Genomic DNA, 21,708 nt, shown 5'->3' with positions numbered 1-21,708 from the left:
AAAAAAAAAAAAAAAAATGTACATTCATATAAGTGGAAGCAACCACACTCTGAACCAAAGTTGCATCTTCAACAAAATTTGCAACTCCACAGGCAGGAAGAAAATATTATCAAACTTCCAACTTCCATTTCAATATCAATATAATTTCCTTCCTTTCTTTCAAACTTCTCTCCCCCCCCCCACTTTAAGAGTTGGGTGTCTCAGTGTGTTGCCCAGATTGGCCCCAAACTCCTGGGCTCAACCAATCCTTCTGCCTCAGCTGGGACCACAAGCACATAGCACTGTGTCTAGCTCATTTTCTATATTCAGTACAGTACAGTACAATTGAAAAAGCACTATAGACCATATTATGGAATGATGCAGAAAGAAGAAAGGAAAACATTTTTAATAGAAGTGGTGAAAATTTTGAGATTATAGAATATTACTATGCTTCATATTTTACAATGAAATGCATTAGTTATATAGTAAAAAGGTTAAAATATTTGTTATTGATAAGAATAGATATCAACCTGTTAGAAAACTGTAAGAACGTTACAAACACCCATCTGTTAGAGGTGACTCCTGTCCCACCCTGGCTCAGAGATGACCTCCAATGTTTTCAACTTAAGACACCACGAAATTTCATCAGGGATACCTTAATTAGTTTAGCTGTTAAGATAAATTAAACCAGTCTCACTATGGGGGCATAGGGAGCAAAGGGGAAACAATCTATGGGAAATTAAGTGAAGTATCCCAGGGTTTCATTTGGAAATGCAAAATTATGTTTTCAAGTATGTGAACAATGAAGGACTCATGAAGGGCAAAGCAATAGTTACCCTCCTCCCCCCTCCAAAGAAAATAGGAAAGAACACAGAGTGCATGGAGGGATTTATTTTTCATACATATATTAATTCACATATATTTTATTACATTTAAGTAAGGTGATTTTCTTCATCCAAATGATTTCACTCATTTAAATCATTAAGCTGTGAGGCGCGGGGAGCAGCTAATCATTTGATGTAATCTTTTCTCATCTCTTTCAGGGAGGAAGATGAGATGAAGCAAAGACCGCTTTTGCTTTCCTTGGTTATGTTCATAGCAGGAATTGGCAGCAACTTACCTAAACTTCAAGTTTTTCTTTCTTCCTTTGGGTCTATTTGCCAAATACCCCTATGCCCATTAGAAGTCCCTGGGGTTGGGTTAGTGGAGGATGGATTCAGTTTCCCACACCAACTTGTGACATTAAGCACAGTATTTATTTTTCAGCACTTCGTTGTCATTATTTGGGAAATGGGAACAATATATCTGTTTTATAAGGTTGTTGTGAAGATGAAACGGGCCCGTGTGTGAAAAGCCTTTTTAAGTTGTAAAACGCTCCCCAGATGTTAGTTATTATCTCCTTTAAAGGGCACAGAATCTGTTCCAATTGTATAGAAGATTGCAAAAAGCCTCCTTGACACTTTTAGTCAGAACTTGACCCTGAGCTTAATCTCGCTGTCAAGCCAGGGTTCTTGTGTCCCACAAGAGCCTGGGGCAGGGTCACCCACGCAGTTGGTGCGGTCACTGCAGTGTTCCATCCGGAGCTGCAATTTCCCCACGATCCTCCCACCAGTCTCTTGGGTAGAGCCGCGACGTTCCTCGCCATTTGGGTGGCGCCAGCTAGAGGGCGTGGGCCGGGGAGGAGCAGGGTACCGCAGCTCCAGGGATAAGGGGCGGGGCGGGGCCTCCCGCGGAGGGCGTGGTCTCGGCCTCCCTGCCTTCCTGGGGCTGCCGGCGCGCGGATCTGGCTAGCGAGCGAGCGAGCAGGCTATCGCGCGCGGTCCCTGCGCACTCGGCCGTCTTCTGTGCGCATCTCGGTCGGAGCTGCTTCTTTGCCTCGGCTGCTCCGGAGCCAACCCCTGCGCTTGCGGCTGCTCAGCCCGGGTAGGACGAGCTCTCCTGTGCTGTCTACACCCGCGCCCCTTCCCTCCGCACAGGTCAGGGGAGGTGACGAGGGTGCTTGACCTGGGACGCGAGAAAGAAGAGGTCTGAAAGGTAAGCGGAGCCCGGCGTCCCCGGGGCCGGGAAACCCATTGGCCCCAAAAGCCGCAGCCATGGACTAACTCGGAAGCAGAGACGCTCGCTGCCTCACTGCCTACTTCCCAGCACCGTGACTCAAGTCCCTGGCGTTCCCACTTTTCCGGTGGGAACCCTTCGGGGTGAACGAGTGAAGGAAACGCAACCCTCGCACCTCTTGTTGCAAATCCGCAAGCAGGTAGCGTCCAGGAAAAACTGGATGGGGACTTAGGAAGAAACCCGTTCACCTTCCTCATCGTCCACAAATCCAACATCTGCTCTTGCTCCCCGCGTCTTGCGGAAGGTTGTCCCGTTGTTGGAACTTGGTCCCTTAGTTGCGTAATAGACGAGTCCCAGAAGTTTCTCAAGGAGTAAAAGCGAGGCTCTTCTTTTTTCCACTTCGAAACCCCTCCCCTATGCATCTGGTAGGGAGAGATTAGTGGTACCGATTCCATCAAATCGTGATTAAGGGGGAGGCGTGGGTCGGTGGGCTGCACCCTCTAGAAAGCGACGGGGAAAGTTGGAGGCATCTTCTGAGACTGACTTCCTGGGGCAGAGGGAGACTGCGTCTTAAGAATATGGAACTGGTTAATTTCTCTTGATTTTTTCCCCTCAAGTGTCTGATCCTCTGTGACTGTCGCACTGCTTGCCCTCCGACGGCTCAAGAGCCGAAATCCGCGAAGGTGGGGGGGCATTGAGCGCTGTGTGAATCATACCTCACCTTAATGGTAGTTACATTAATGCTGTGAGACCTTCGAGCGTCTCAATTCTCCCCCCTCCCAACCCCCAAATTCCTTTGCAAATGGTCTTAGAAAGGCCCCTTGGCTTTGTAGGTTGGAGATGTGTCCTAATCTTCAGTCTCTGTTAGGGGAAAGTCCTTGCTGCCGGTGATTGGATTCGCCTTGTTTTGTTATGTTTTCCTTTAAGGGTAGGGTGAGGGTGATTTTAATCCTGTTGGTGTAGGATGGTGGCGGCGGCGGGGGGGGGAGGGCGGGTATTATTGACATACTGCCGTGGAACCAGACAGATTTAAAACCTTTAGTGAGAAACCGTAAATTTAAGTCGAAAACCCAGTGTTCTCTGGGACGGTCGCGAAGTGAGAAGAGCTCAGTAATGGAGGCACAGAAACATCAGGCAGAGGAGTCAAAGAGGTATGGGGATTTTGCTTGTGCAAGATTATTTTAGAGCAAGGTCATGCAGAACGCATAGAACGTAGCAGGATACCTGTCTTCGACCTACAAGGTGTCAGACTCCCCAGAAAAGAGGCACAAAAAAGGAAAATGATCTTTGAACTCAAGAGTCAAGTTCTCTGAGGCTTAAGAACCTAGGCATGGCCCTGTTTCAATATTTACTTCCTCTGTCTAATGTATTTCCTCAGCTTGCCTTTCATCTTTAGTGGAAAGGATTCCTTGAGTGGATATTCTGGAAATAGATTCATAGGAGAATTGAAAGTTCTGGATGGTTCGCCTGCTTTAATTTAAAGGTGTTGTCTCTTGCCAGTGTTTGAAAGTGTTGTATTTGAAGATAAGTATACAGAAAAGGAATGGAGGGAACTAAAGGATAATGATCCCAGGAGACAAGCAGAGAATTCAAGAGAATAGATAAGTAGTAATTAAAACTAGGAAAACCCCATTTGTATTTAGCTATTTTTAAGGAATGAAAAAACCAAGGGAAGAAACTGGGATAGATTTGGTCACTGTGAGGCAAAAAGGGATTAAAGAATGGGACTTTGGGGGAGAAAATAAGCTTAGGGACTTTTCATTTTTCAAATATAACTTACATGGACAATGAGGCTGGTGATCATGTGGGACTTGCAGATATATTGCTTTGAATTCTTTGCTTCTTATCTTGATAAAAAGCATACTATGACATGTTAGAGCTAATATGTCTTATCCATTCACTGTAGCAATTGAATTTCCATTGTTAGTATCTATCATTTGTTTAACTCTTCAACTTTACAAATATACAATTTTGACAAATCATAATGTATTCAATTAGAATACAAAGGTAACCCAAGGATTAAGAAAAATGACAAAATCAAGTCTAGATTATTTTAAATATGGTTTTCTTCTGCAGTATGCAGAACATGCGTATCTTTTTTGCCACCAGAAGTCACTGTTCCACTATGTGGGCAATCAGACCATATCAAAACTGGCTGTCTCTCCCATTTCCTATTTGGTTTAACCGAATTTTGTAAATTGTTGGTTGAGCCAACAGTTACTTTTTCAATTGGCTAAGATACTTGCTTAATTTGTGTTTGAATTAAATTTGGAAAAGAGACTTTTCAATACAGGTGTATATATGAATTGCATTTTTATTAGACACCTCTACAGATTTTAGCCATGTATTTGTTCAAAGCTACTTATTGTCTTGGGACTAGAAAAAAATGAGTGGGGAAAACAATAAAAAGCTTAGAAAAACAAACTTTCCTAGCATGCACAGGGCCCTACATTCAATTCTCAGTGTAAGAAAGAAAGAAAGAGAGGCAAACTTGTTTTCAATGTTTTTTGAAAAGCAAGTAGAAAGAATTTCATGCTCAGCTCTGTAATGTATGTTTTCATTGAACAAATTTGCACAAACCTTTTAACATTAGTTGAGTTATATCTTGAGATTGCCTTATACTTTCACTTTTTAAAGTTAAAGTTAATTTATAGATATTTGGATAGTTATAAGACATATACTGGGATGATATACCCTGAAGATGTCTCTTTTAAGGTATGGCAACATGACTGGATTTTGTCCTTACTATTGAAGTCCCACATAAAAAGCTGTCTCGGTACTGAACTCATGTGTATTGTAGATATATCTGTTGAAGATAAAAACCCAAAGTTCCCCTATTATAAGGCTCTAGACTGTTGACTCATTTTTCAGGAGATTGAGAAAGTATGTTAGAACACAAATTTAGGAACTGCACTTACCATAAGTACACAAAAGTTTTGGAAATAAATCATATTTTCCTCATTAAAATATAAATTCAACCATGGTTTCTCTTCCCAAATAATATTTAATTGGCAATGACTTTTTAATAGTCCCTCTTTTATATGCAATAGGAACTTATTTAATATTAGAGACTTGAATCTCAGAATTTATTAAAATAGACTACATAAAATATAGGTTATATAAACCCTATAATCTGATAATGAAAATTCTATCACAGTGTAGAAGTAAATGTAAAATATATGGTTCTTTGTAGGTACACATCCTTTGTTAGTAATTAACTGTTTATATGTGCACAACAGATTGTTATAGATACTATGAGGCACTAAGGCCGTCAGGGTTGCTACTAGGAGTTTCTGTCATATGCCTTAGGACAGAACTCCTTTAGTAGTATTCTCTAGGGCAAGAAAATCAGCTGATTTTCTTAAATTATCTGGCCCATTTTAAACATGACTAAGGATTTCTTGTTAGAATGACTTTTTCCTATTAGATGACTGAGATTATTGTAGCAAGTAGAGCCTGAAGAACAGTTATATCATTAATAAAATATCTCATATTCATTCCTGATATGTCATGAGTACGGAGCGTCTTCTTTGTGACTAACAGTACTCTAAACATTGGAGAAATTCTGATAGTACCATGATCAAGAAAGAGCAAGGACTCAGGCAGGTAGAGCATAAATTTCAAAGCACTTCAGTGTTTACTTCACTTCAGCTTTCCTGTGACATATCATTTAAGCCTAATTGTAACTCTGAAGTTGAAGCTCATTTTCCATTTTAAAATCAGGAAATTGAGTTGAAGTTAAGTTACTTGACTCTGTGACTCAAAGCCTGGTGCCCTTTCTACCATGGTACACTATGTTGGCTATGTTGATATGTGGTTTCCTGTTTTTCAAGAATTACAGCTTGACTTTAAAATATAAATAGTTTCTCCTTGGTTAAGTAATTCTTTCTGATCATTATGAGAATGAAAAAAGTATTTTTTTGTTTTGCATTCTGGATATATATTTGTATTCCCAAAGGAAAATATTATGCAAATCTATTTAACAGACATATGACATAGATAGATATATTTTTTTTCACTGAACATTCTTACCTTCCTAAAAATTAAACACACAGGGACTTACAAACTGGCTCCTTTAGTGCAAGAAATTCATTAGTCTTATAAAAGCTCAGATTATAGACTCTAAAGAGCACATTCCTGTGTAAATCAGATATTTTCATACCATTTCGTTCAATCTTATAGATACAGTGACATGTGCAGTGAAGACACTCACACTTAAAGTGTACATTAGAATATTCTGGAAGGCTTCTTAAAACACAGATGTGCTCTGCCACCACCAGAGTTTCTGATTCAGTATGTCTGGGGCAGAGCCCAGGAATTTGCGTTTGTATCATATACTCAGGTGCTATGCCTGCTGCTATTTCTGAAACCACACTTTGAGCATCACTACAATATAGAGAGTATACTATAGTACAGAGAGTTTAAAAGTATGGTTTTCTGAATGGACAGCTCGAATTTTAATTTTTAACATGCTACTTGCTAGCTGTCAGAATTTAGGCAAATTACTTCTCATCAAGAACTGTGAAGGCTAAAGTTTTACCCTACTTGCAAGTAAGCAAGTTAACCTGCCACAGTTTTGAGAACTTCTTGGTTAAAGAGGAATGACTTTGTCACTCAGAATATCTATATCCAGAGGATCAACAAGTTTTTACACTGGTTTCCTTCACTGGGGTATTGCATTATAGGAAAGGAACTCCTAGCCTAGGGAATCCCATCTTTTACAATTGGCAATAAGTATGTCTCCCTATTCCAGAGGCAGATACCTTGATTGTGCCATATAGTAAACATATTGCACTTTGCTCTAGGAGACACTATTTTCCAGGGCTGTAAAGTTCCTGTTAAAGATGAGTTTATTCCAAGAAATTTCTTTAAAGTCTTCAAATTTTAAAATGGGTATAATGCATTGTATGATATTTTACCAGCCTATGAGAAATGAGGTCAAGAAATTTTCTACTAATATTCATGTGCTTTTCTTTGTTTCTCAGCTACTTCATTGTTACTCAGAACCAAGTGACTAATCTTGCAAAGTGGGAACAACATGTCACTTTACTTCTGAACCATTTAACTAGTTCCCCTGCCTCACTGACATTAAGGATTGAACAGGCTTTGTGCATACAAGGCAAGCCGTGTAACACTGAACTACATCCCCAGCCCTTTAACTGACTGTCATAGGATCTTCCAACAGATTGAGTTCTCAGTGTGGAACAAATCTCCCTTCTTTCCTCCCTACCCCAACACATCAATATGTAATAGACATAGGAACATGGAATAAACCTTTGTTCTATCAAGCTCCAGAGATTTGCATTTATAGCATACCCTAGACTATTCTCACTACATTCCAGTGTCCACAGGGCCTATGTACATAGGAAAGTTAATGGTCGTTCATTCAAAAAATATAGGCTCTAGGGATATATGTGTAAAAGTTGGATATGGAAGCTGTGTGCAGGGGTGCACACCTGTAACCTCAGCTGCTCAAGAAACTGAGGCAGGAGGATTGAAAGTTTGAGGCTAGTCTAGGTAATTTAGTGAGACCCTGTCTAAAAATGACAGAGAAAAGAAGAAGAAGAAGAAAAGAGCTGGGGATATAGCTCAGTGGGTCAACACTGTAGTTTTTCTACATAATATCCATTTTGTTTTCTTTCATTGTTAAGGTAATCTTAATTTTGTATGGTACCATATTTATTCAGCCTTAGATGATTGATCATTTTTGCTCTCAGCCAATAATGATTTGTATCCTGATTTCCTGCTTCCTTTGAAGCTAGAAAATACCAGATTACCTAGTTCTGTTTTTTTAATTTCCAAGGTTTTTTCAAGACAGGGTCTTGCATTGTTGCTCAGCCTGCTCTTGAACTCATGAGCTCACGTAGTCCTGCCTCAGCTTCAGGATTAGCTAGGACTTCAGATGTTGTTTTAGTCAGATTTTTTTGCTGCTGTGAACAAAAGACCTGACAAGAACAATCAGAAAAGAAAACAATTATTTGGGGGATCATGATTTCACAGATCTTAGTCCCTGGATGGCCGGCTCCATTGCTCAGGGCCTGAGATAAGGCACATCATGGTGGAGGAAAGCAGGTCAGGACATGACCACCAAGAATCAGAGTGAATGTTCTGTACTTCAGAGACAAAATACATACCCCACAAGAATGACCCCAATGACCCACTTCCTCCAGCCATATCCTACTTGTCTGCAGTTGTCACCAAGTTAATCCCTATCAGGGGATTAATGCACTGATTAGGTTAGATTTCTTATAACCGCCTCAGTTCATCTAAATTTTCTTGCACTGTCTCACACATGAGCTTTTGGCAGACCCCTCATACCTAAACCATAACAGATGTACATCACCATCACCATGCCATTTGGGTAGCCAAGGGGAAGAACTTTTCTTTCCTGATAAAAGGAAACAAATATGGACAACACAGCCACACACCTCCCTTCTTTTTTTTTTTTTTTTTTTTTTTTTTTTTTTTGCCTTGTACATGAATGGGATTTCTGAATGGCAGCAGTCGTTTGTACCTTAGATGACAGGCAAGCAGATGACATGGCAGAGTAGAAAGAGCCAGAGTACCCAATGCTGTCATTGATTGGCACACCAGGAGCCACCCTCTTGTAATTTGCTATAGGAGAAACCTAAACTTGTATTAAACTGTTGCTACCTGCAGCCAAACACATTCCCAACCCACACAGTGGGTATAGTGGAAGGGAGAGTTGGTCGGTGGGGAAGTGTGGTTGAAGTAACATTCCAGGCTACATTAGGTTCAATAATCTAGGAATGCCTCTCTGAGAATGTGTCTTTGAAATGAGAACCAAAAGGTGAGAGAGGAAGTCAACAAAATATGGAATGTATACTGAGTGTATATGAATGTGGGCAGCACCAGAATCCCATTGAATGGGCTTTGAAGTTATTTTAGTCAGTTTTTTCACTGCTGGGACAAAAAGACCTGACAAGAACAACTAGAGGAGGAAAAGTTTATTTGGGGGCTCATAGTTTCAGAGATCTCAGTCCATAGATGGCCAATGCCATTTCCTTGTCCTGAGGTGAGACAGAACATCATGGCAGAAGAGTGTAGTAGAGGAAAGCAGCTAAGGACATGGCATCAGGAAGCAGAGAAAGAGAATGTTCCCCTCACCACAGACAAAATGTAAACCCCCAAGGAACACCCCCAGTGACGCACCTCTTCCAGCCACACCCTCCATGCCTACATTACCACCCAGTTAATCCATTGAAGTGGATAAATGCACTGATTTAGATCAGTGCTCTCAGCCCAATCATTTCACCTCTAAACTTTCTTGCATTGTTTCACACATGAGCCTTTTGGGGGACATCTCCATATCTAAACCATAACAGAAATGAAAAAGTCATCGTTGGGGGAAATTGTTTTCCATTATGGATTTCTAAGTTTGTGTGGCCTATGTAGTATAGGAGAGCTGGAGGATCTGTAAGTGGTTAAGTCAGTTTGAGATCTTGGGAGATTACAGTCTGCTTGGGGTAGAATTCTGGAGAATGAGACTAAAACAGAATGTATGACTCATGACTCGCCCTGACACATTGCCTGTTACCAAGAGAATGTTATTTATGGAAGGTATGTTTGGATAAAGGGGAAGTAAATAATACCAGAAACTGACCAGTCCTAGAGTTCTCTGGCCTCTGGACAGAGTAGTTTTCCTCATTCTACTTTGGAAACTAGGTCATGGTTATGGAACTTTGAGACCTACCTAGCTAGCTCTGTTTATCCCATTGAAAGCTTCACTGGTGTATGGAATCTCCTGGGCATGTGATTTGGTTGGCTAAAAATAGCTAGAACAACAACAACCATTTATTGAGTACTTTCCATGAGCCAGTCATTGTGCTACAAAATTTACAAACATTATTTTGTGAAAACCAACACGAATCCCATGAAGTCCCATAAACTGATGAGAAAGCTGAAACCTTAGTGAAGAATAATAATTTTCTGACATCCTGAGTTGCAAATCAGTTTTTTTACCAGCATGACACAAAGATTCCTGAGAGTAGGCTCCACAGAACATCCTAGATTTTGGAAGTACTTAATGACCTGGGGCAGAATATTTGACAACAGTATCCTGAATCTTTTTTTTTTTTTTTGTATTCTCCCTTCTTTTTCTTTCCTTTTGTTTATTTATGTATGTCATGCGAGTCTTTATTGTACATATATATGCGTATGTATATACATACAAAATACTTTGTTATATACTTTGTTTTACCTGCTGTTTTGGGAAGAAAAGCAGTTTGGTGCACATGATGTTTTAATTTCCAAGCAAATTTGTACTGCACAGGGGTGAAAGGATGACAGAAGGGTGTCCTAAGAAGACCTGGCAGAGTATATCCCTAAATGAAATATAATCTGCATCATTTACATAAAGTTGAATGTGGATATTGATGACTTAAATAATAAGATCCACTATTTTTTGAATATCTATGCTGTGTGGGTATGCTAGACATGTTAACTGAGTGATATAAATTTACTCTTCTCAGTAACTGCGAGACTGGGAACTCATTCCCATTTCACAGATGGGAGCAGTGAGGCCAACAGAGCCTGACCTTCCCCTGGTGGTCTTGGGATTTTTTCTTCTGCTGTACAACACCACTCTATTATTAAATAGAACCAAGTCAGTAATTTTCCTGCTTTCTTAATAGGATTTGTAACTGTCCTACTCACCACTCAGTTATTTTTTTTCTGTATAATCTAGTAAAATTAATGTGATTTCAAGAAGATCTTCTGATTTCAGTATTTGTAGGCCAGTACCCCCATAATTTTTTCAGCACCCCCATATTTAAAGAAAAAATTTAAAGCCTTATAAATTAATGAATTTATAGGTTATAATAAAAGATTTATAGCATTTACAGCATAAAAAATGAAAATGGCCTTTCACATTTCCTGCTCTGGCCTCCTCACTCAAATCTCTTCTAGAGAAGCTACTATTAACAGTTTGTTGTATGTTATTCCAACCTTGGTGTGTAGTTGTGCATAAGCTTAAAAATTAAACATTTTCTTTTTAAACAAGTGAGCTTACATTGTACATTTTATTCAGATCTTGTTTAGATAAGCCTGCACCCGATTCTTTTTGATGTCACATTTATACCTCATTATGATGCACCATAATTGATTTAGCTGTTTCTGTGATAAGCATTAGATTGTTTCTAGTTTTTTTTCTATCATAAACAATGTTTTACTATACCCACCCCATTAGATACTGTATGACTGTGTCTTTTTCTTTTTTCCCCCTGAGCTACATCCCCAGCCCTTCTCATATTTTGAGACAGGGTTTCTCTAAGTTGTCCAGGCTGATCTGAAACTTCTGATTCTCCTGCCTCAGCCTCTGAAATAGCTGGGATTATAGGTGTTCACTACCATATTCAGCATGCAACTGTATTTTTAAAGAAGGATCCTTTGAAAAAGAATTGTTAAACTGAACCATATGCTAAATTTCTTTCTTAGGTTTTTGTTTTTATTTTTTACAGTGTTGGGATTGCTACATACATTTCTTAGTGGTAGTGTAGAAGAACAATTTCCTGCTATGATTGGCCTCTTCTAACCTAACCTTATATCAGATTTGCATGGCCACCCCCTTAGAGCTGTGCAAATCTTGCTTCAGTCCCTTAACAGCTTTTCATAGGCTGAATTTGGTCCTTCCTGTGAGATAAGATTCAATAATCTGGTGATACAGCCTGCTAACCTGCCTTTGTGGGGAAGGCTCCTGCCTCCCAGCCAAATTAGGGATTTGAGTTGAACAGACAGGCCCTTCAGAGACCATGGTCTCTTTCAATTTGTATCCCAACCATCTACCTAAGAAGCTGTGGACCTCCTGAATGGTGAGACCCAGAGGTGTGCTCACTCCTTTGGTCTTCTACTTATCAGTCCCTCTAGAATCGTCTTACTACAGATACATGACTTGCTGCTCACTTGCTTTAAGTGTTTTGTTCTGTTTGGGGTTTGGTGGTGGTAGGGGGTGAATACTGAGAATAAAACCCAGAAGAGTTCTATCACTGAGCTACATCCCAGTCCTTTTCATTTTTTACTTTGAGACAGGTTCTCACTACATTTCTGAGGCTGACCTCAAACTTGTGATCCTCCTGCCTCAACCTTCCCAGTTACTGAGATTATAGGTGTGTACCGTGGTGCCCAGCACTTCCTTTAAATCTTTGTTCAGATTTTTTTTTTTTTTAATCAACCACCTTAAATAAGATTTCAATGCACTACCTCAATTTCTCTCTGGCATTCTGTACTCTGGTTTGTTTTTCTCCATGACATCTTTTGAAATCAAATGTATATTGTAAGCTCTGTGTGGCAAGCAGTTTTCTTCACTCTTAGTACCTGGTTTAGAGCAGATGTTCAGGAAATGTTTGTGGGTTCAGTGAGTAAATGAATACACACGTGAGTTCAGGGCCCCTCACTCACATTGGCACCCACAAATAACACAACCTGCCTCCTTCCTGTCTGTTCTTACTCTCGCCAAGGAGCTCTAAGGGTGGATGCTGTTTGGTTTTAAACAGGTTGGACATCTTCATTGGGAGGGTCAGGTGGGGGACTGCCATTGGGGACTCTTCGATGTCTTTACAAAAGTATTATGAAGAATAACGCCAACACAAATGCAATAGTGTATTATTGATTGCTTACTCTGTGCCAGCAAGTTAGAGCAACTAAGGAGGTGGGGAAGACAAAGTAAGCTATTAGCCAGGAAGAAAGGGGATGGGGAGGGCCTGGGAATATAGCTCAGTGGTAGAGCATTTGCTTAGCATGTGTGAGGTCCTGGGTTGGATCCCCAGCAAAGCAAATGCATAAGTAATAAAATAAAAGAGGTAAGGTAAAGAGATGGAGAAAGAGAAAAAAAGAGTAAGTGTTGGGGGAAGGAAAGAGAAGATGAGTAGGGACTGAGTTGGAGAATTTAGGGAAGTTGCCTAGGGCCACTAGAGCTGTTTGCAGGATTGACTCCAAACCGTGGTTGACCCTGAAAAAGTAAAGAACTCTGCTAGCTGTGAATTTCTGTAGATATTTGTAACATTCATGTTGCAGTCTCTTGGGAGAGGAAATACAGTAACAAATGCTATCTACCAGAGTGGAAGCATTGTAGATAGCAATTTACCAACTTAAAAATGTCATGGGGAGAAGGAGATATAGACGTTATCGGAAGTCAGAAGGGAGCTCTGCAGGGCTGTATGCAGTGTTTTGTCCTTAAACGAAATTTTAACAGTTAGCTTTTTAACCCTAGAAGGCTGTAAATCTGTAAAATCATTACAGCTTTCATGTAGTATTGCCATTTGTATCAATTTGTTAAATCTGTATTGAGATATTTTGGCAATATACCTTTGCTTTAAGAATGTTTGAGGGAAAAATAAAGAAATTATGTAAAGCAAGTTAGGATAAGTGCAGTAGGTTTACAAATAGATAATGAGGGGAGAAGGAAACAGCTGTTGAAAGAGTTGCTTCTAGAGGTACATAAGAGTAAGGGGACCATCTGCCCAAATTGGACAACAAATTTCTTTTTCCAAAATCTAGTCTTGTTTTGAGAGAAAGTTCAAAAATTTATGTATTTAGTATTATTAAGTACCTCTTATGAGTGGAAATAAAATCTTAAAATAGATTGTTACTTTGTCCGAAGTGTTTTGGGTTTTGTTTGTTTTGATTTTGCAGTACTGGAGATTGACCCACTGCATGACACACCCAACCCATTCAATTTTTTATGCAGACTGGCCTTGAACTTGTGATCCTCCCTCCTCATCCTCCACAGTAGTTGGGATTACATGTGTGCACCCTTACCTGGCTGATTTACCTTTTCTCTCTCTCTGTCTCTCTGTCTCTCTGCTCTGTTTCTCTCTCTCTCTCTCTCTCTCTCTCTCTCTCTCTCTCTCTCTCTCTCTCTCTTGCGTGCACACGCAAATTAACTCTTGATTTCCTCTCTCTTGTACAATCAACATTCTTACCTTTCTTCTTAATTTTAATGAGGATGCTCACACACCTGTAACCTCAGGCTAATTACTCAAGACTAATTCTATCTATAAAATGGGATGTTAGTATTTATCTTGCAAGTTTATTATAGTGTTTACATGAAAAATAATTTCTAAAAGGGCTTAACACAATGTTTGGCAGAGAACAGGAGATGTTATTTTCTTTCTTCCTCATGATAAACTTCTACACACTTATTTATTTATTTATTTTTGGAAATGGTTTTGAGTAGTGGCCTCAATTAAAAATGTATTTGGCCTTTGATATAAGCAGTTTGTTCCTGCAGCTTGGGAGTTGGCAAGGAACCATTTTCTAATTCAAATGAGAACTTTGAATTCTGTCTCCAAGAAGGTTTCTTACAGTTCATATATTCACAAGCTGCTGTTTCTCCTTCAGATGAACAGACCAGCCACTTTCCACTGACCGGTAGCCATGGCATTCACTGAAAGAGTCAAAAGCAGTGGCAGCAGGTAAGTGTGAAATCTGTGATTCAAAGACATGATGATATTTAAACTTAGATTCCATTTTTAAAAAAGACGATTGTTCTTTTTCATTTTTTTTGCAACTTCAGAACTCTCTGGTACAGGAAAGTGTATGAAAATATCAGTTTTCTCTCCTTGGGTCAAATCTGTTAGACTGCCTACCCCTGCCCTTTATTGGTGAGGGTGCAGGGGGTTGCGGGTGGTACTGGGGATTGAACCCCAGGGATGCTGTACCACTGAGCTGCATCCTCAGTCCTTTTTGTCTTTTATTTTGCGACAGGGCCTCACTAAGTTGATGAGTTGGGCCTTAACTTGTGATCATTCTGCCTCAGCCTCTTGAGTAGCTGGGATTATAGGTGTGCATCTTTGTGCTCCTGTTTCTTTTTGTTTGTTTTGTTTTTGTTTTTGTTTGGGGGTGGTGCTGAGGATTGGGCTCTAGGCAAGCCCTGCTGCTGTCTTACTCTCCCAGCCCCATATTTTCTTTCTCTCTCTTTTTTAAAAATTTTATTTATTTTTTTTAGTAGTCGATGGATATTTTTTTATTTATTTATTTATTTATTTATTTATTTATTTATACGTGGTGCTGAGAATCAAACCCAATGCCTCACACATGCTAGGCAAGTGCTTTACCACTGAGCTATGACCTCAGCCCCCCACATTTTCTTTAAAGCTAGCAATTTCTTGTGTACCTTCATTCATTTATTTAAAATGTGAACAATTAGCTCAACATTCTAATTCTGTGTTCAAGATACTAGTCCACATTGCACTGATTTGGGAAAATGAACACATTTAGCATCTGAAGAAACAAATTCGATAAATCCACCTCATGACAGCTTGAAGGGCAGGGACCCTGTAATTTTATTTGTATTTTATCTTGCCCTTTTCACCTCTCTCCCTTATGCTCTGCACACTGACTTCAGAGCCTTCTTGGATGTGTCCTGAGTGTAGACTCTGGAGAGAAAACTGTCATTCTGAAGCAGTTTTCAAGAATAACTCAATTAAAAAAAAAAGAATAACTCAATTGATGTACAGAATTCAGAGTATCACCAATTAAGTTTTTATTCCAGCTATTAATTGTTCAAAAACAATAGGTGTGCTCACCTATGATACCAACCATTTGGGAGCCTGAGGCAGGTAGCAAGTTCTAGGTCAGCCTAGCAATTTTCAAGACCATAAACAATTTAGTGAGATCCTGTCAAAATAAAATAAAAAGGACTGGCATATAGCTCAGTGATTAAAGCACCACTTTGTTCAATCCCTACTACTCCCCACCGAAAGAAGTATCAAAGCATAGGAAATGGAGACACAAACTTGCTCAGTTAATTGTTTTGATTTGTCTAGTCCGATGAATTTCTAATCATTCCCTCCCTTGTAATGGGTTAGCATCCACATATCAGAGAGAACATTCTATTCTGCCTTTAGTTTTTTGGGAATGGTTTATTTCACTTAGCATGATATTCTCCACTTCCATCCTTTTACTGGCAATTTCATTCTTCTTTATGACTGAGTAATATTCTACTATGTTTATATATGACATTTTCTTTATCCATTCATCTGTTTTAGGGCACCTAGTTTGGTTCCGTAGCTTGGCTACTGCGAATTGAGCTGCTATAAACACTGAGTGATTATATCACTGCACTGCAGTGTGCTGATTTTAAGTCCTTTGGTTTGTTGGTCTTTTTTTGGGGAGTGGGGGTACTAATATTGAACCCAGGGGCATTTAACCACTGAGCCACATGCCCGTCTCTCCAGCCATTTTAATTTTTTTTCTTTTTTTGGGGGGGTGAGGTGGTGTGGGGGGATGGGGCCTGGACAAGTTGCTGAGGCTGACTTTGAACTTGTGATCCTCCTGCCTCAACCTCACAAGCTGCTGGGATTACTGGCCTGTGCCACTGCACCCAGCTTATTGGTAGATTTTTGGTGCCTATAATTTTGAACTGTCCTGGTGATTTCCCTTCTGGGAAATCCTTCAGTTTCAGGGGGTTCTGATGGGACTGCTGTGGAACTGTGTATTCTCTTCCCCCACCCCAGGGAAGGCATGTGACCCAGGCTGCCATTCCACATCCCCCTGGAGCCTGGAAAACACTGTCGTCATTTGCCTTTAGGTTTGTTCATAATATTCAGTTACACATAAGTTTTAAATTCTTATGTAGTTAAATGTCTTGTCCTTTATGGATTCTGGTTTTGATTGTGTTTACAAAGGTCTTTCCTACTCCAAGATTGTGAAAATAATGGCATGTGTTCTTTGCTGGCATTTGTGTGATTTCATTTTTTTTGCATTTAAATCAGAACTTGTAAGCTGGTAGCCTGTGGGATGAATCTGGTCAGCATATGGGTTTTGGTTAGCCCTTCACAACATTCTGAAAGAAATTATCTGCCAGTGTTTTTATATAACAAGTTATACTTCTATCTTCTCTTGAAAATTTTTAAGATTTAGCAACGCAGGGCCTGGATTACCATACAGCAATGCTCAGAATTAAATAGCTGTAGCTCTTTTCGGTAGTACATAAGCTTTCTGATTCTGAGCTTGCCATCAGTTCTTATCAGTTGTGCCAGGTGATTCCCTTCAGCCTACAGATGGACCAGAACTCCCACATGATTTCCTCCTATGGACAGCTGCTTTATCAGTTTGCCCAGAGAGACTTGATGTTGCAAGAAACAAAAAGTTGGGAAAGCTACACTGATATTTGCCAGTGCATTACAATTCCTGCACAACCAGATTCATACATCGAGTTCTTGGCTTTCTTAACTTGCAACTTACTTTACATTTTGGACTTTTTACTATTTTGCTCCTTCTGTAAATTTTTAATTAAAGTCTTGTATTTTTCTCTCCCTCTTCTCCCCACCCCCACCTCTTCAGTGCTGGGGATTAAACCTGGGTCTTGAGCATGCTAGGCAAGTGCTCCACCACAGAGCTACCTCCCTGACTCCTGTCATTAAAGTCTTAAGTATATGTTGTAAATTTTCTTAATAATAAGAAAATTAAAAGATGAGGGATATTAAGGAGCTTTTTTGTTGTTGTTGTTGTTGTTGACGGGGGAGGGTACCAGGGATTGAACTCGGGGGCACTCAACCACTGAGACACATCCCCAACCCTATTTTGTATTTTATTTAGAGACAGGGTCTCACTTAGTTGCTTAGCACCTCACTTTTGCTGAGGCTGGCTTTGAACTCGCGATCCTCCTGCCTCAGCCTCCAGAGCCCCTGGGATTACAGACATGCACCACTGCATCAGGCACTTTTTTCATTGTTAAAGTGAAAAGCTAGACAATCATTTCAACATAATTTATCAAATCGTCTCTTTCCTCCATTTAATTGAATACTGTGTTTAAATTCTGTCTCATTCTTTGATCCATTGTTGGAGTCTCTTTTGTTCCATACGTTGTGTCTGCTGACAATTGGCATACTGTTCATTGTTATATAGCTTAATATTCAGACAGATTCTTTATCAATACTTTTTCATAGCTTGTCACATCTTATTATATTTCCAGGCATTCTCTTCAAATCACAAGCCTTGAAAAATTATTCTAGAAAAATTATTCACTGTTTTTTCCCCCAGTGCTGGGAATCTAACTCAGGCCTTTATGCATTCAAGGCAAATGGTCTGCCACCAAGCCATATCCCAGCTCCATTCTTGGCATTTGGATTGGATCCCTTTGAATTCATCTATGACAGAGTAGACTTCCATAGAATATTATATCTGGGTCTTTCTATGGAAGTACCTAGATATCTGATTGGTGAAAACTTTTTTGGGGGGTGAATTGGAGTCTGGTGATTGAACCCAGGGCCTCGTGCATGCTGGGCAAGCACTCTACCACAGAACCACATCTCCAGCCCAGATGGATGAGAATTTAAGAGAATGAAGACATTTTACCTTTCAGTTATAAGATTTTTGTAGAGGTTTGATTTTTCAAAAATTTCTAGTTATTCAAATTGCATCCATTGTCTTTTCTGGTACAAAAATATCAATTATTTTTAATAATTAGTTAAGAGTATTATCAGTGGAAAGATTTAAAAGGTGTTTTGCATTACATATATTTTCTGTTGTTGCTCATTCTTTTTTGTAGCTATCCTTGCTCATTAAGTTTGAATGAGTAACTGCCCTTCGTAGTAACATTCTAACAATTGCAGTTATTTTTCTTTTATGTTATATTTATTTTCCCAGATCCTTATCTCCCTGCTATGGTCCTTTTAATTTTAATACTTAGTACAAGTAATAAGCTAGGGGAAATCCTAAATAGAGGTCTATTTTTAATATATATCAGTAGCTCAATTATGTAAATGTTTAACCATGATAGGTATCGAATCATTAAATAGTCCAGAGCAAATAAAATCATAGAATTCATGTGGAACGGATCCACAACTGGGACGTATTTGCAAAGAAAACAAATGTGTATGGAGTAAGCAGCTCTAATAACGCAAAGTAAATGTAAGTCTGAGTGTGAACCCTACATTGCTCAGGGCTATAAAAAATCATAAGCATGAACAGTACAAATGTAATGTGCAAAGATAATTTTGTTTTGTTTTAGTTCTTTTTTTTTTTTGTATCAGATATTGAATCCAGAGGTGCTTTACCACTGAGCCACATCCCCAACCTTTTTTTTTTTTTTTCCTCAGACAGGGTCTCACTAAGTTGCTCTGGCTTTCAACCTGCTATCCTCCTGCCTCAGCCTCCCAAGTTGCTGGGATTACATGTGTGCACCACGACACCCAACTTGATTTAGTTCTTATAAATAATAGCACAGACATATTCTGATTTTCAGATTTATCAGCATTAGATACCATTGAATATGAGCCCACTTAAATTTCCTGCACCTTCCTTCTCCTCATCTCTCTTTAATTCTTTTTTGAAAATTGTTATTGGAGTATAACAGGTTGAAAAGAGCAGACATTTTTAGTAGCGTTCGATGCATTTTCACAAAGTGAACACAGTTGGGTAACAGATTCAGAAAACAGATACCAGCTCTTTAGACTCCTCTCGCCTCTTTTTCAGCGCTTCCTCCCTCAAAAGTCACTACTATTCTGACCTCCAGTTTCATGTACTTGTTTTGCCTGCTTTGGGAATTTTTTTTCTTTGGTACCCGTGATTGAACCCAGGGGTGCTCAACCACTAAGCCACACCCCCAGCCTTCTTTATATTTTTTTTAGAGATGGGTTTTCACTGAGTTTCTTAGGGTTTGCTAAATTGCTGAGGCTGGCTTTGAACTTAAGATCCTTCTGCCTCAACCTCCTGAGCCTCTGGGATTATAGGTGTGCACCATTGCACCTGGAGAAATTTTCTTTAAAAAAAATCATACTATGTATGCTTTTGTTTTTCCATAAGTTCAACATTATTTTTATTCCATTTATTCAGTACGTTTAAATATCTTCATAATGATACATTTTTTATTAATACAATACTTTTATAATCAAAGTTAAATATTTTTAATATCCTCTTTTCATCAACTTGTCAGTCTAATCTGACAATATAATAATCCCTACTGTCTTCTACCTCATTCTCTTCTACCTTCAAACTATTCAACTTTCAGTTTTAAATTGCTCAGATTGATGACGTATTTTTTATAATTATTTATATCCTTGCAAATTTTGTCTTTAAATTCGTACAAAAGTTGGAAAGCCTGTAACCATTACTTACACTGTTTTAATCAAAAAGCAAAATAGTAGCCAGGCATGGTGGTGCACATCTGTAATCCCAGCTACTAGGGAGGCTGAGGCAGGAAGATCACAAGTTCAGCGACAGCCTGGACAACTTAGTGAGCCTGTGTCTCAAAATAAAAATATTTTAAAGGAGGGAGCTGGGCATGTAGCTCAGTGGTAGAGCATGCGCAGGCCTTGGGTTCAATCCCTGGCACGCAGCACCACCAACCCCCACACAGGAAGCAAAATAGTGTCTTAGGATTTCATGTGTCTGTGTTTAAAGTCAACCCAAGTATCACTTGACAGAGAAGGTTCATATTGATAAGGACAAATGAATTGTTGAGTAAATGGTTCAAATTTATGCCTTGTTTTAAACCACTTCATCTTTTAACGGTGTCTGTATTTCTGGAGTTTCTAATTTGCTTTTGCTTTATTGAACAGAGCATGCCTTTTTTGCCATTTTAGTAACATGTTTAACATCTCACCCTTCTGTATCAATTGCTTGAAATCTCTCATTTTCTTCTTCAAATCTTAAATTTAAAAAAAATTTTTTTAAAGTATGTGTTAAATTACCTTCTGAAATTGGGCCTAGGTCCTCAAAACCAACATAAGGCAAGACTATGTTCTGGGAAGTGCTTGCAGGGTGACTGGGAGAAAACATGTTGAGGTGAAACAAGAGAATGAAGGAAATTTCAGTAAGCATGTACTACCGGATATGCTTCGTCTTCTGCCATCAGTGTGGGTACTTCTTATAAATGTTGTAGGAGATCTGCTGATATGCTTGTCAGTATTTGGGGAGAACTGAAGGACTGAATTTTGTGAAGCATGACTGACTTTGTACTATGGCACCCTTAGAAGCCTTCTTTACCTAGGAGAGTCTGAAATAATGTTTAACTCTCCTAATTGAGAGGAGTCTTCAATTAGTGAGGAAGCTACAAGGCGTTAAACAGATTAACACCTATTATATGGACAGATTTCCTTTGTGTGAGTAAATCAGGGACTAAATTTCCAGATGCTTACCAAGGAGATTAATGGCTAAAGACCATGTTTTCCTGAAATAGTGATTGGCTTGGGCATTGTAAATAATCCGCACCTGGAATTGTGAAATGGGGAAATCAGGTTTCCTGTATTTTCCAAGTGAAGGAGTTTCAGATGTGAGTTACAATCACAGTCATGCTTCTTATACAGAATGTGTGTTTTCTTTATTTTGGAAAGAGTTGCCGATTGGCAGGTATGTGTTGTTGCCTTGTGCAGCTTCAGATGAGACACTCAGTTTGATAGATTTAGAAGTTTGGTTTTAGGCTTATCTCAGATCTGAGGAAATCATATTTGAAATTAGGTATTTTCCAAAGAGACAGTTAAAATTTGGGGGGAGAAAAGATTAAACTATAGAAATAGTAATTTTCCAGTAAAACCTTCAATCACATGTCAGATTGTAGCACAGTTGTATGTGAGAATCTGAAGCCAGTTTGTGTTGAAACCTCTTCTCTGACAGGGATTAGGTGGGTAAATTGACTTAACTTTTTTTTTTTTGTACTAGGGATTGAACCCAGGGTGTTTAACCACTGAGCCACATCTCCAGCCCTTTTTGGTA

General features: G+C 39.3%; 1 protein-coding gene across 3 annotated transcripts in view; it reads left to right on the top strand.

Annotated features, from left to right (window-relative positions):
• Window positions 1-1,777: 1,777 nt before the first annotated feature.
• Window positions 1,778-21,708, top strand: part of AFF1 (ALF transcription elongation factor 1) — a 182,380-nt gene continuing 162,449 nt past the window's right edge. Inside the window, exons 1-2 of one of the 3 annotated variants that reach the window (XM_079153194.1) lie at window positions 1,778-2,013; window positions 14,392-14,465. In XM_079153194.1, coding sequence (XP_079009320.1) covers window positions 14,428-14,465 — 38 coding nt within the window. In that variant the 5' untranslated portion in view covers window positions 1,778-2,013; window positions 14,392-14,427. The other 2 variants (XM_079153192.1, XM_079153193.1) reach the window with 2 other exon arrangements.

This window comes from Sciurus vulgaris (assembly GCF_902686455.1).
Source record: "Sciurus vulgaris genome assembly, chromosome: 9".
NCBI lineage: Eukaryota > Metazoa > Chordata > Mammalia > Rodentia > Sciuridae > Sciurus > Sciurus vulgaris.
This window is presented reverse-complemented; position numbering and strand designations above follow the sequence as displayed.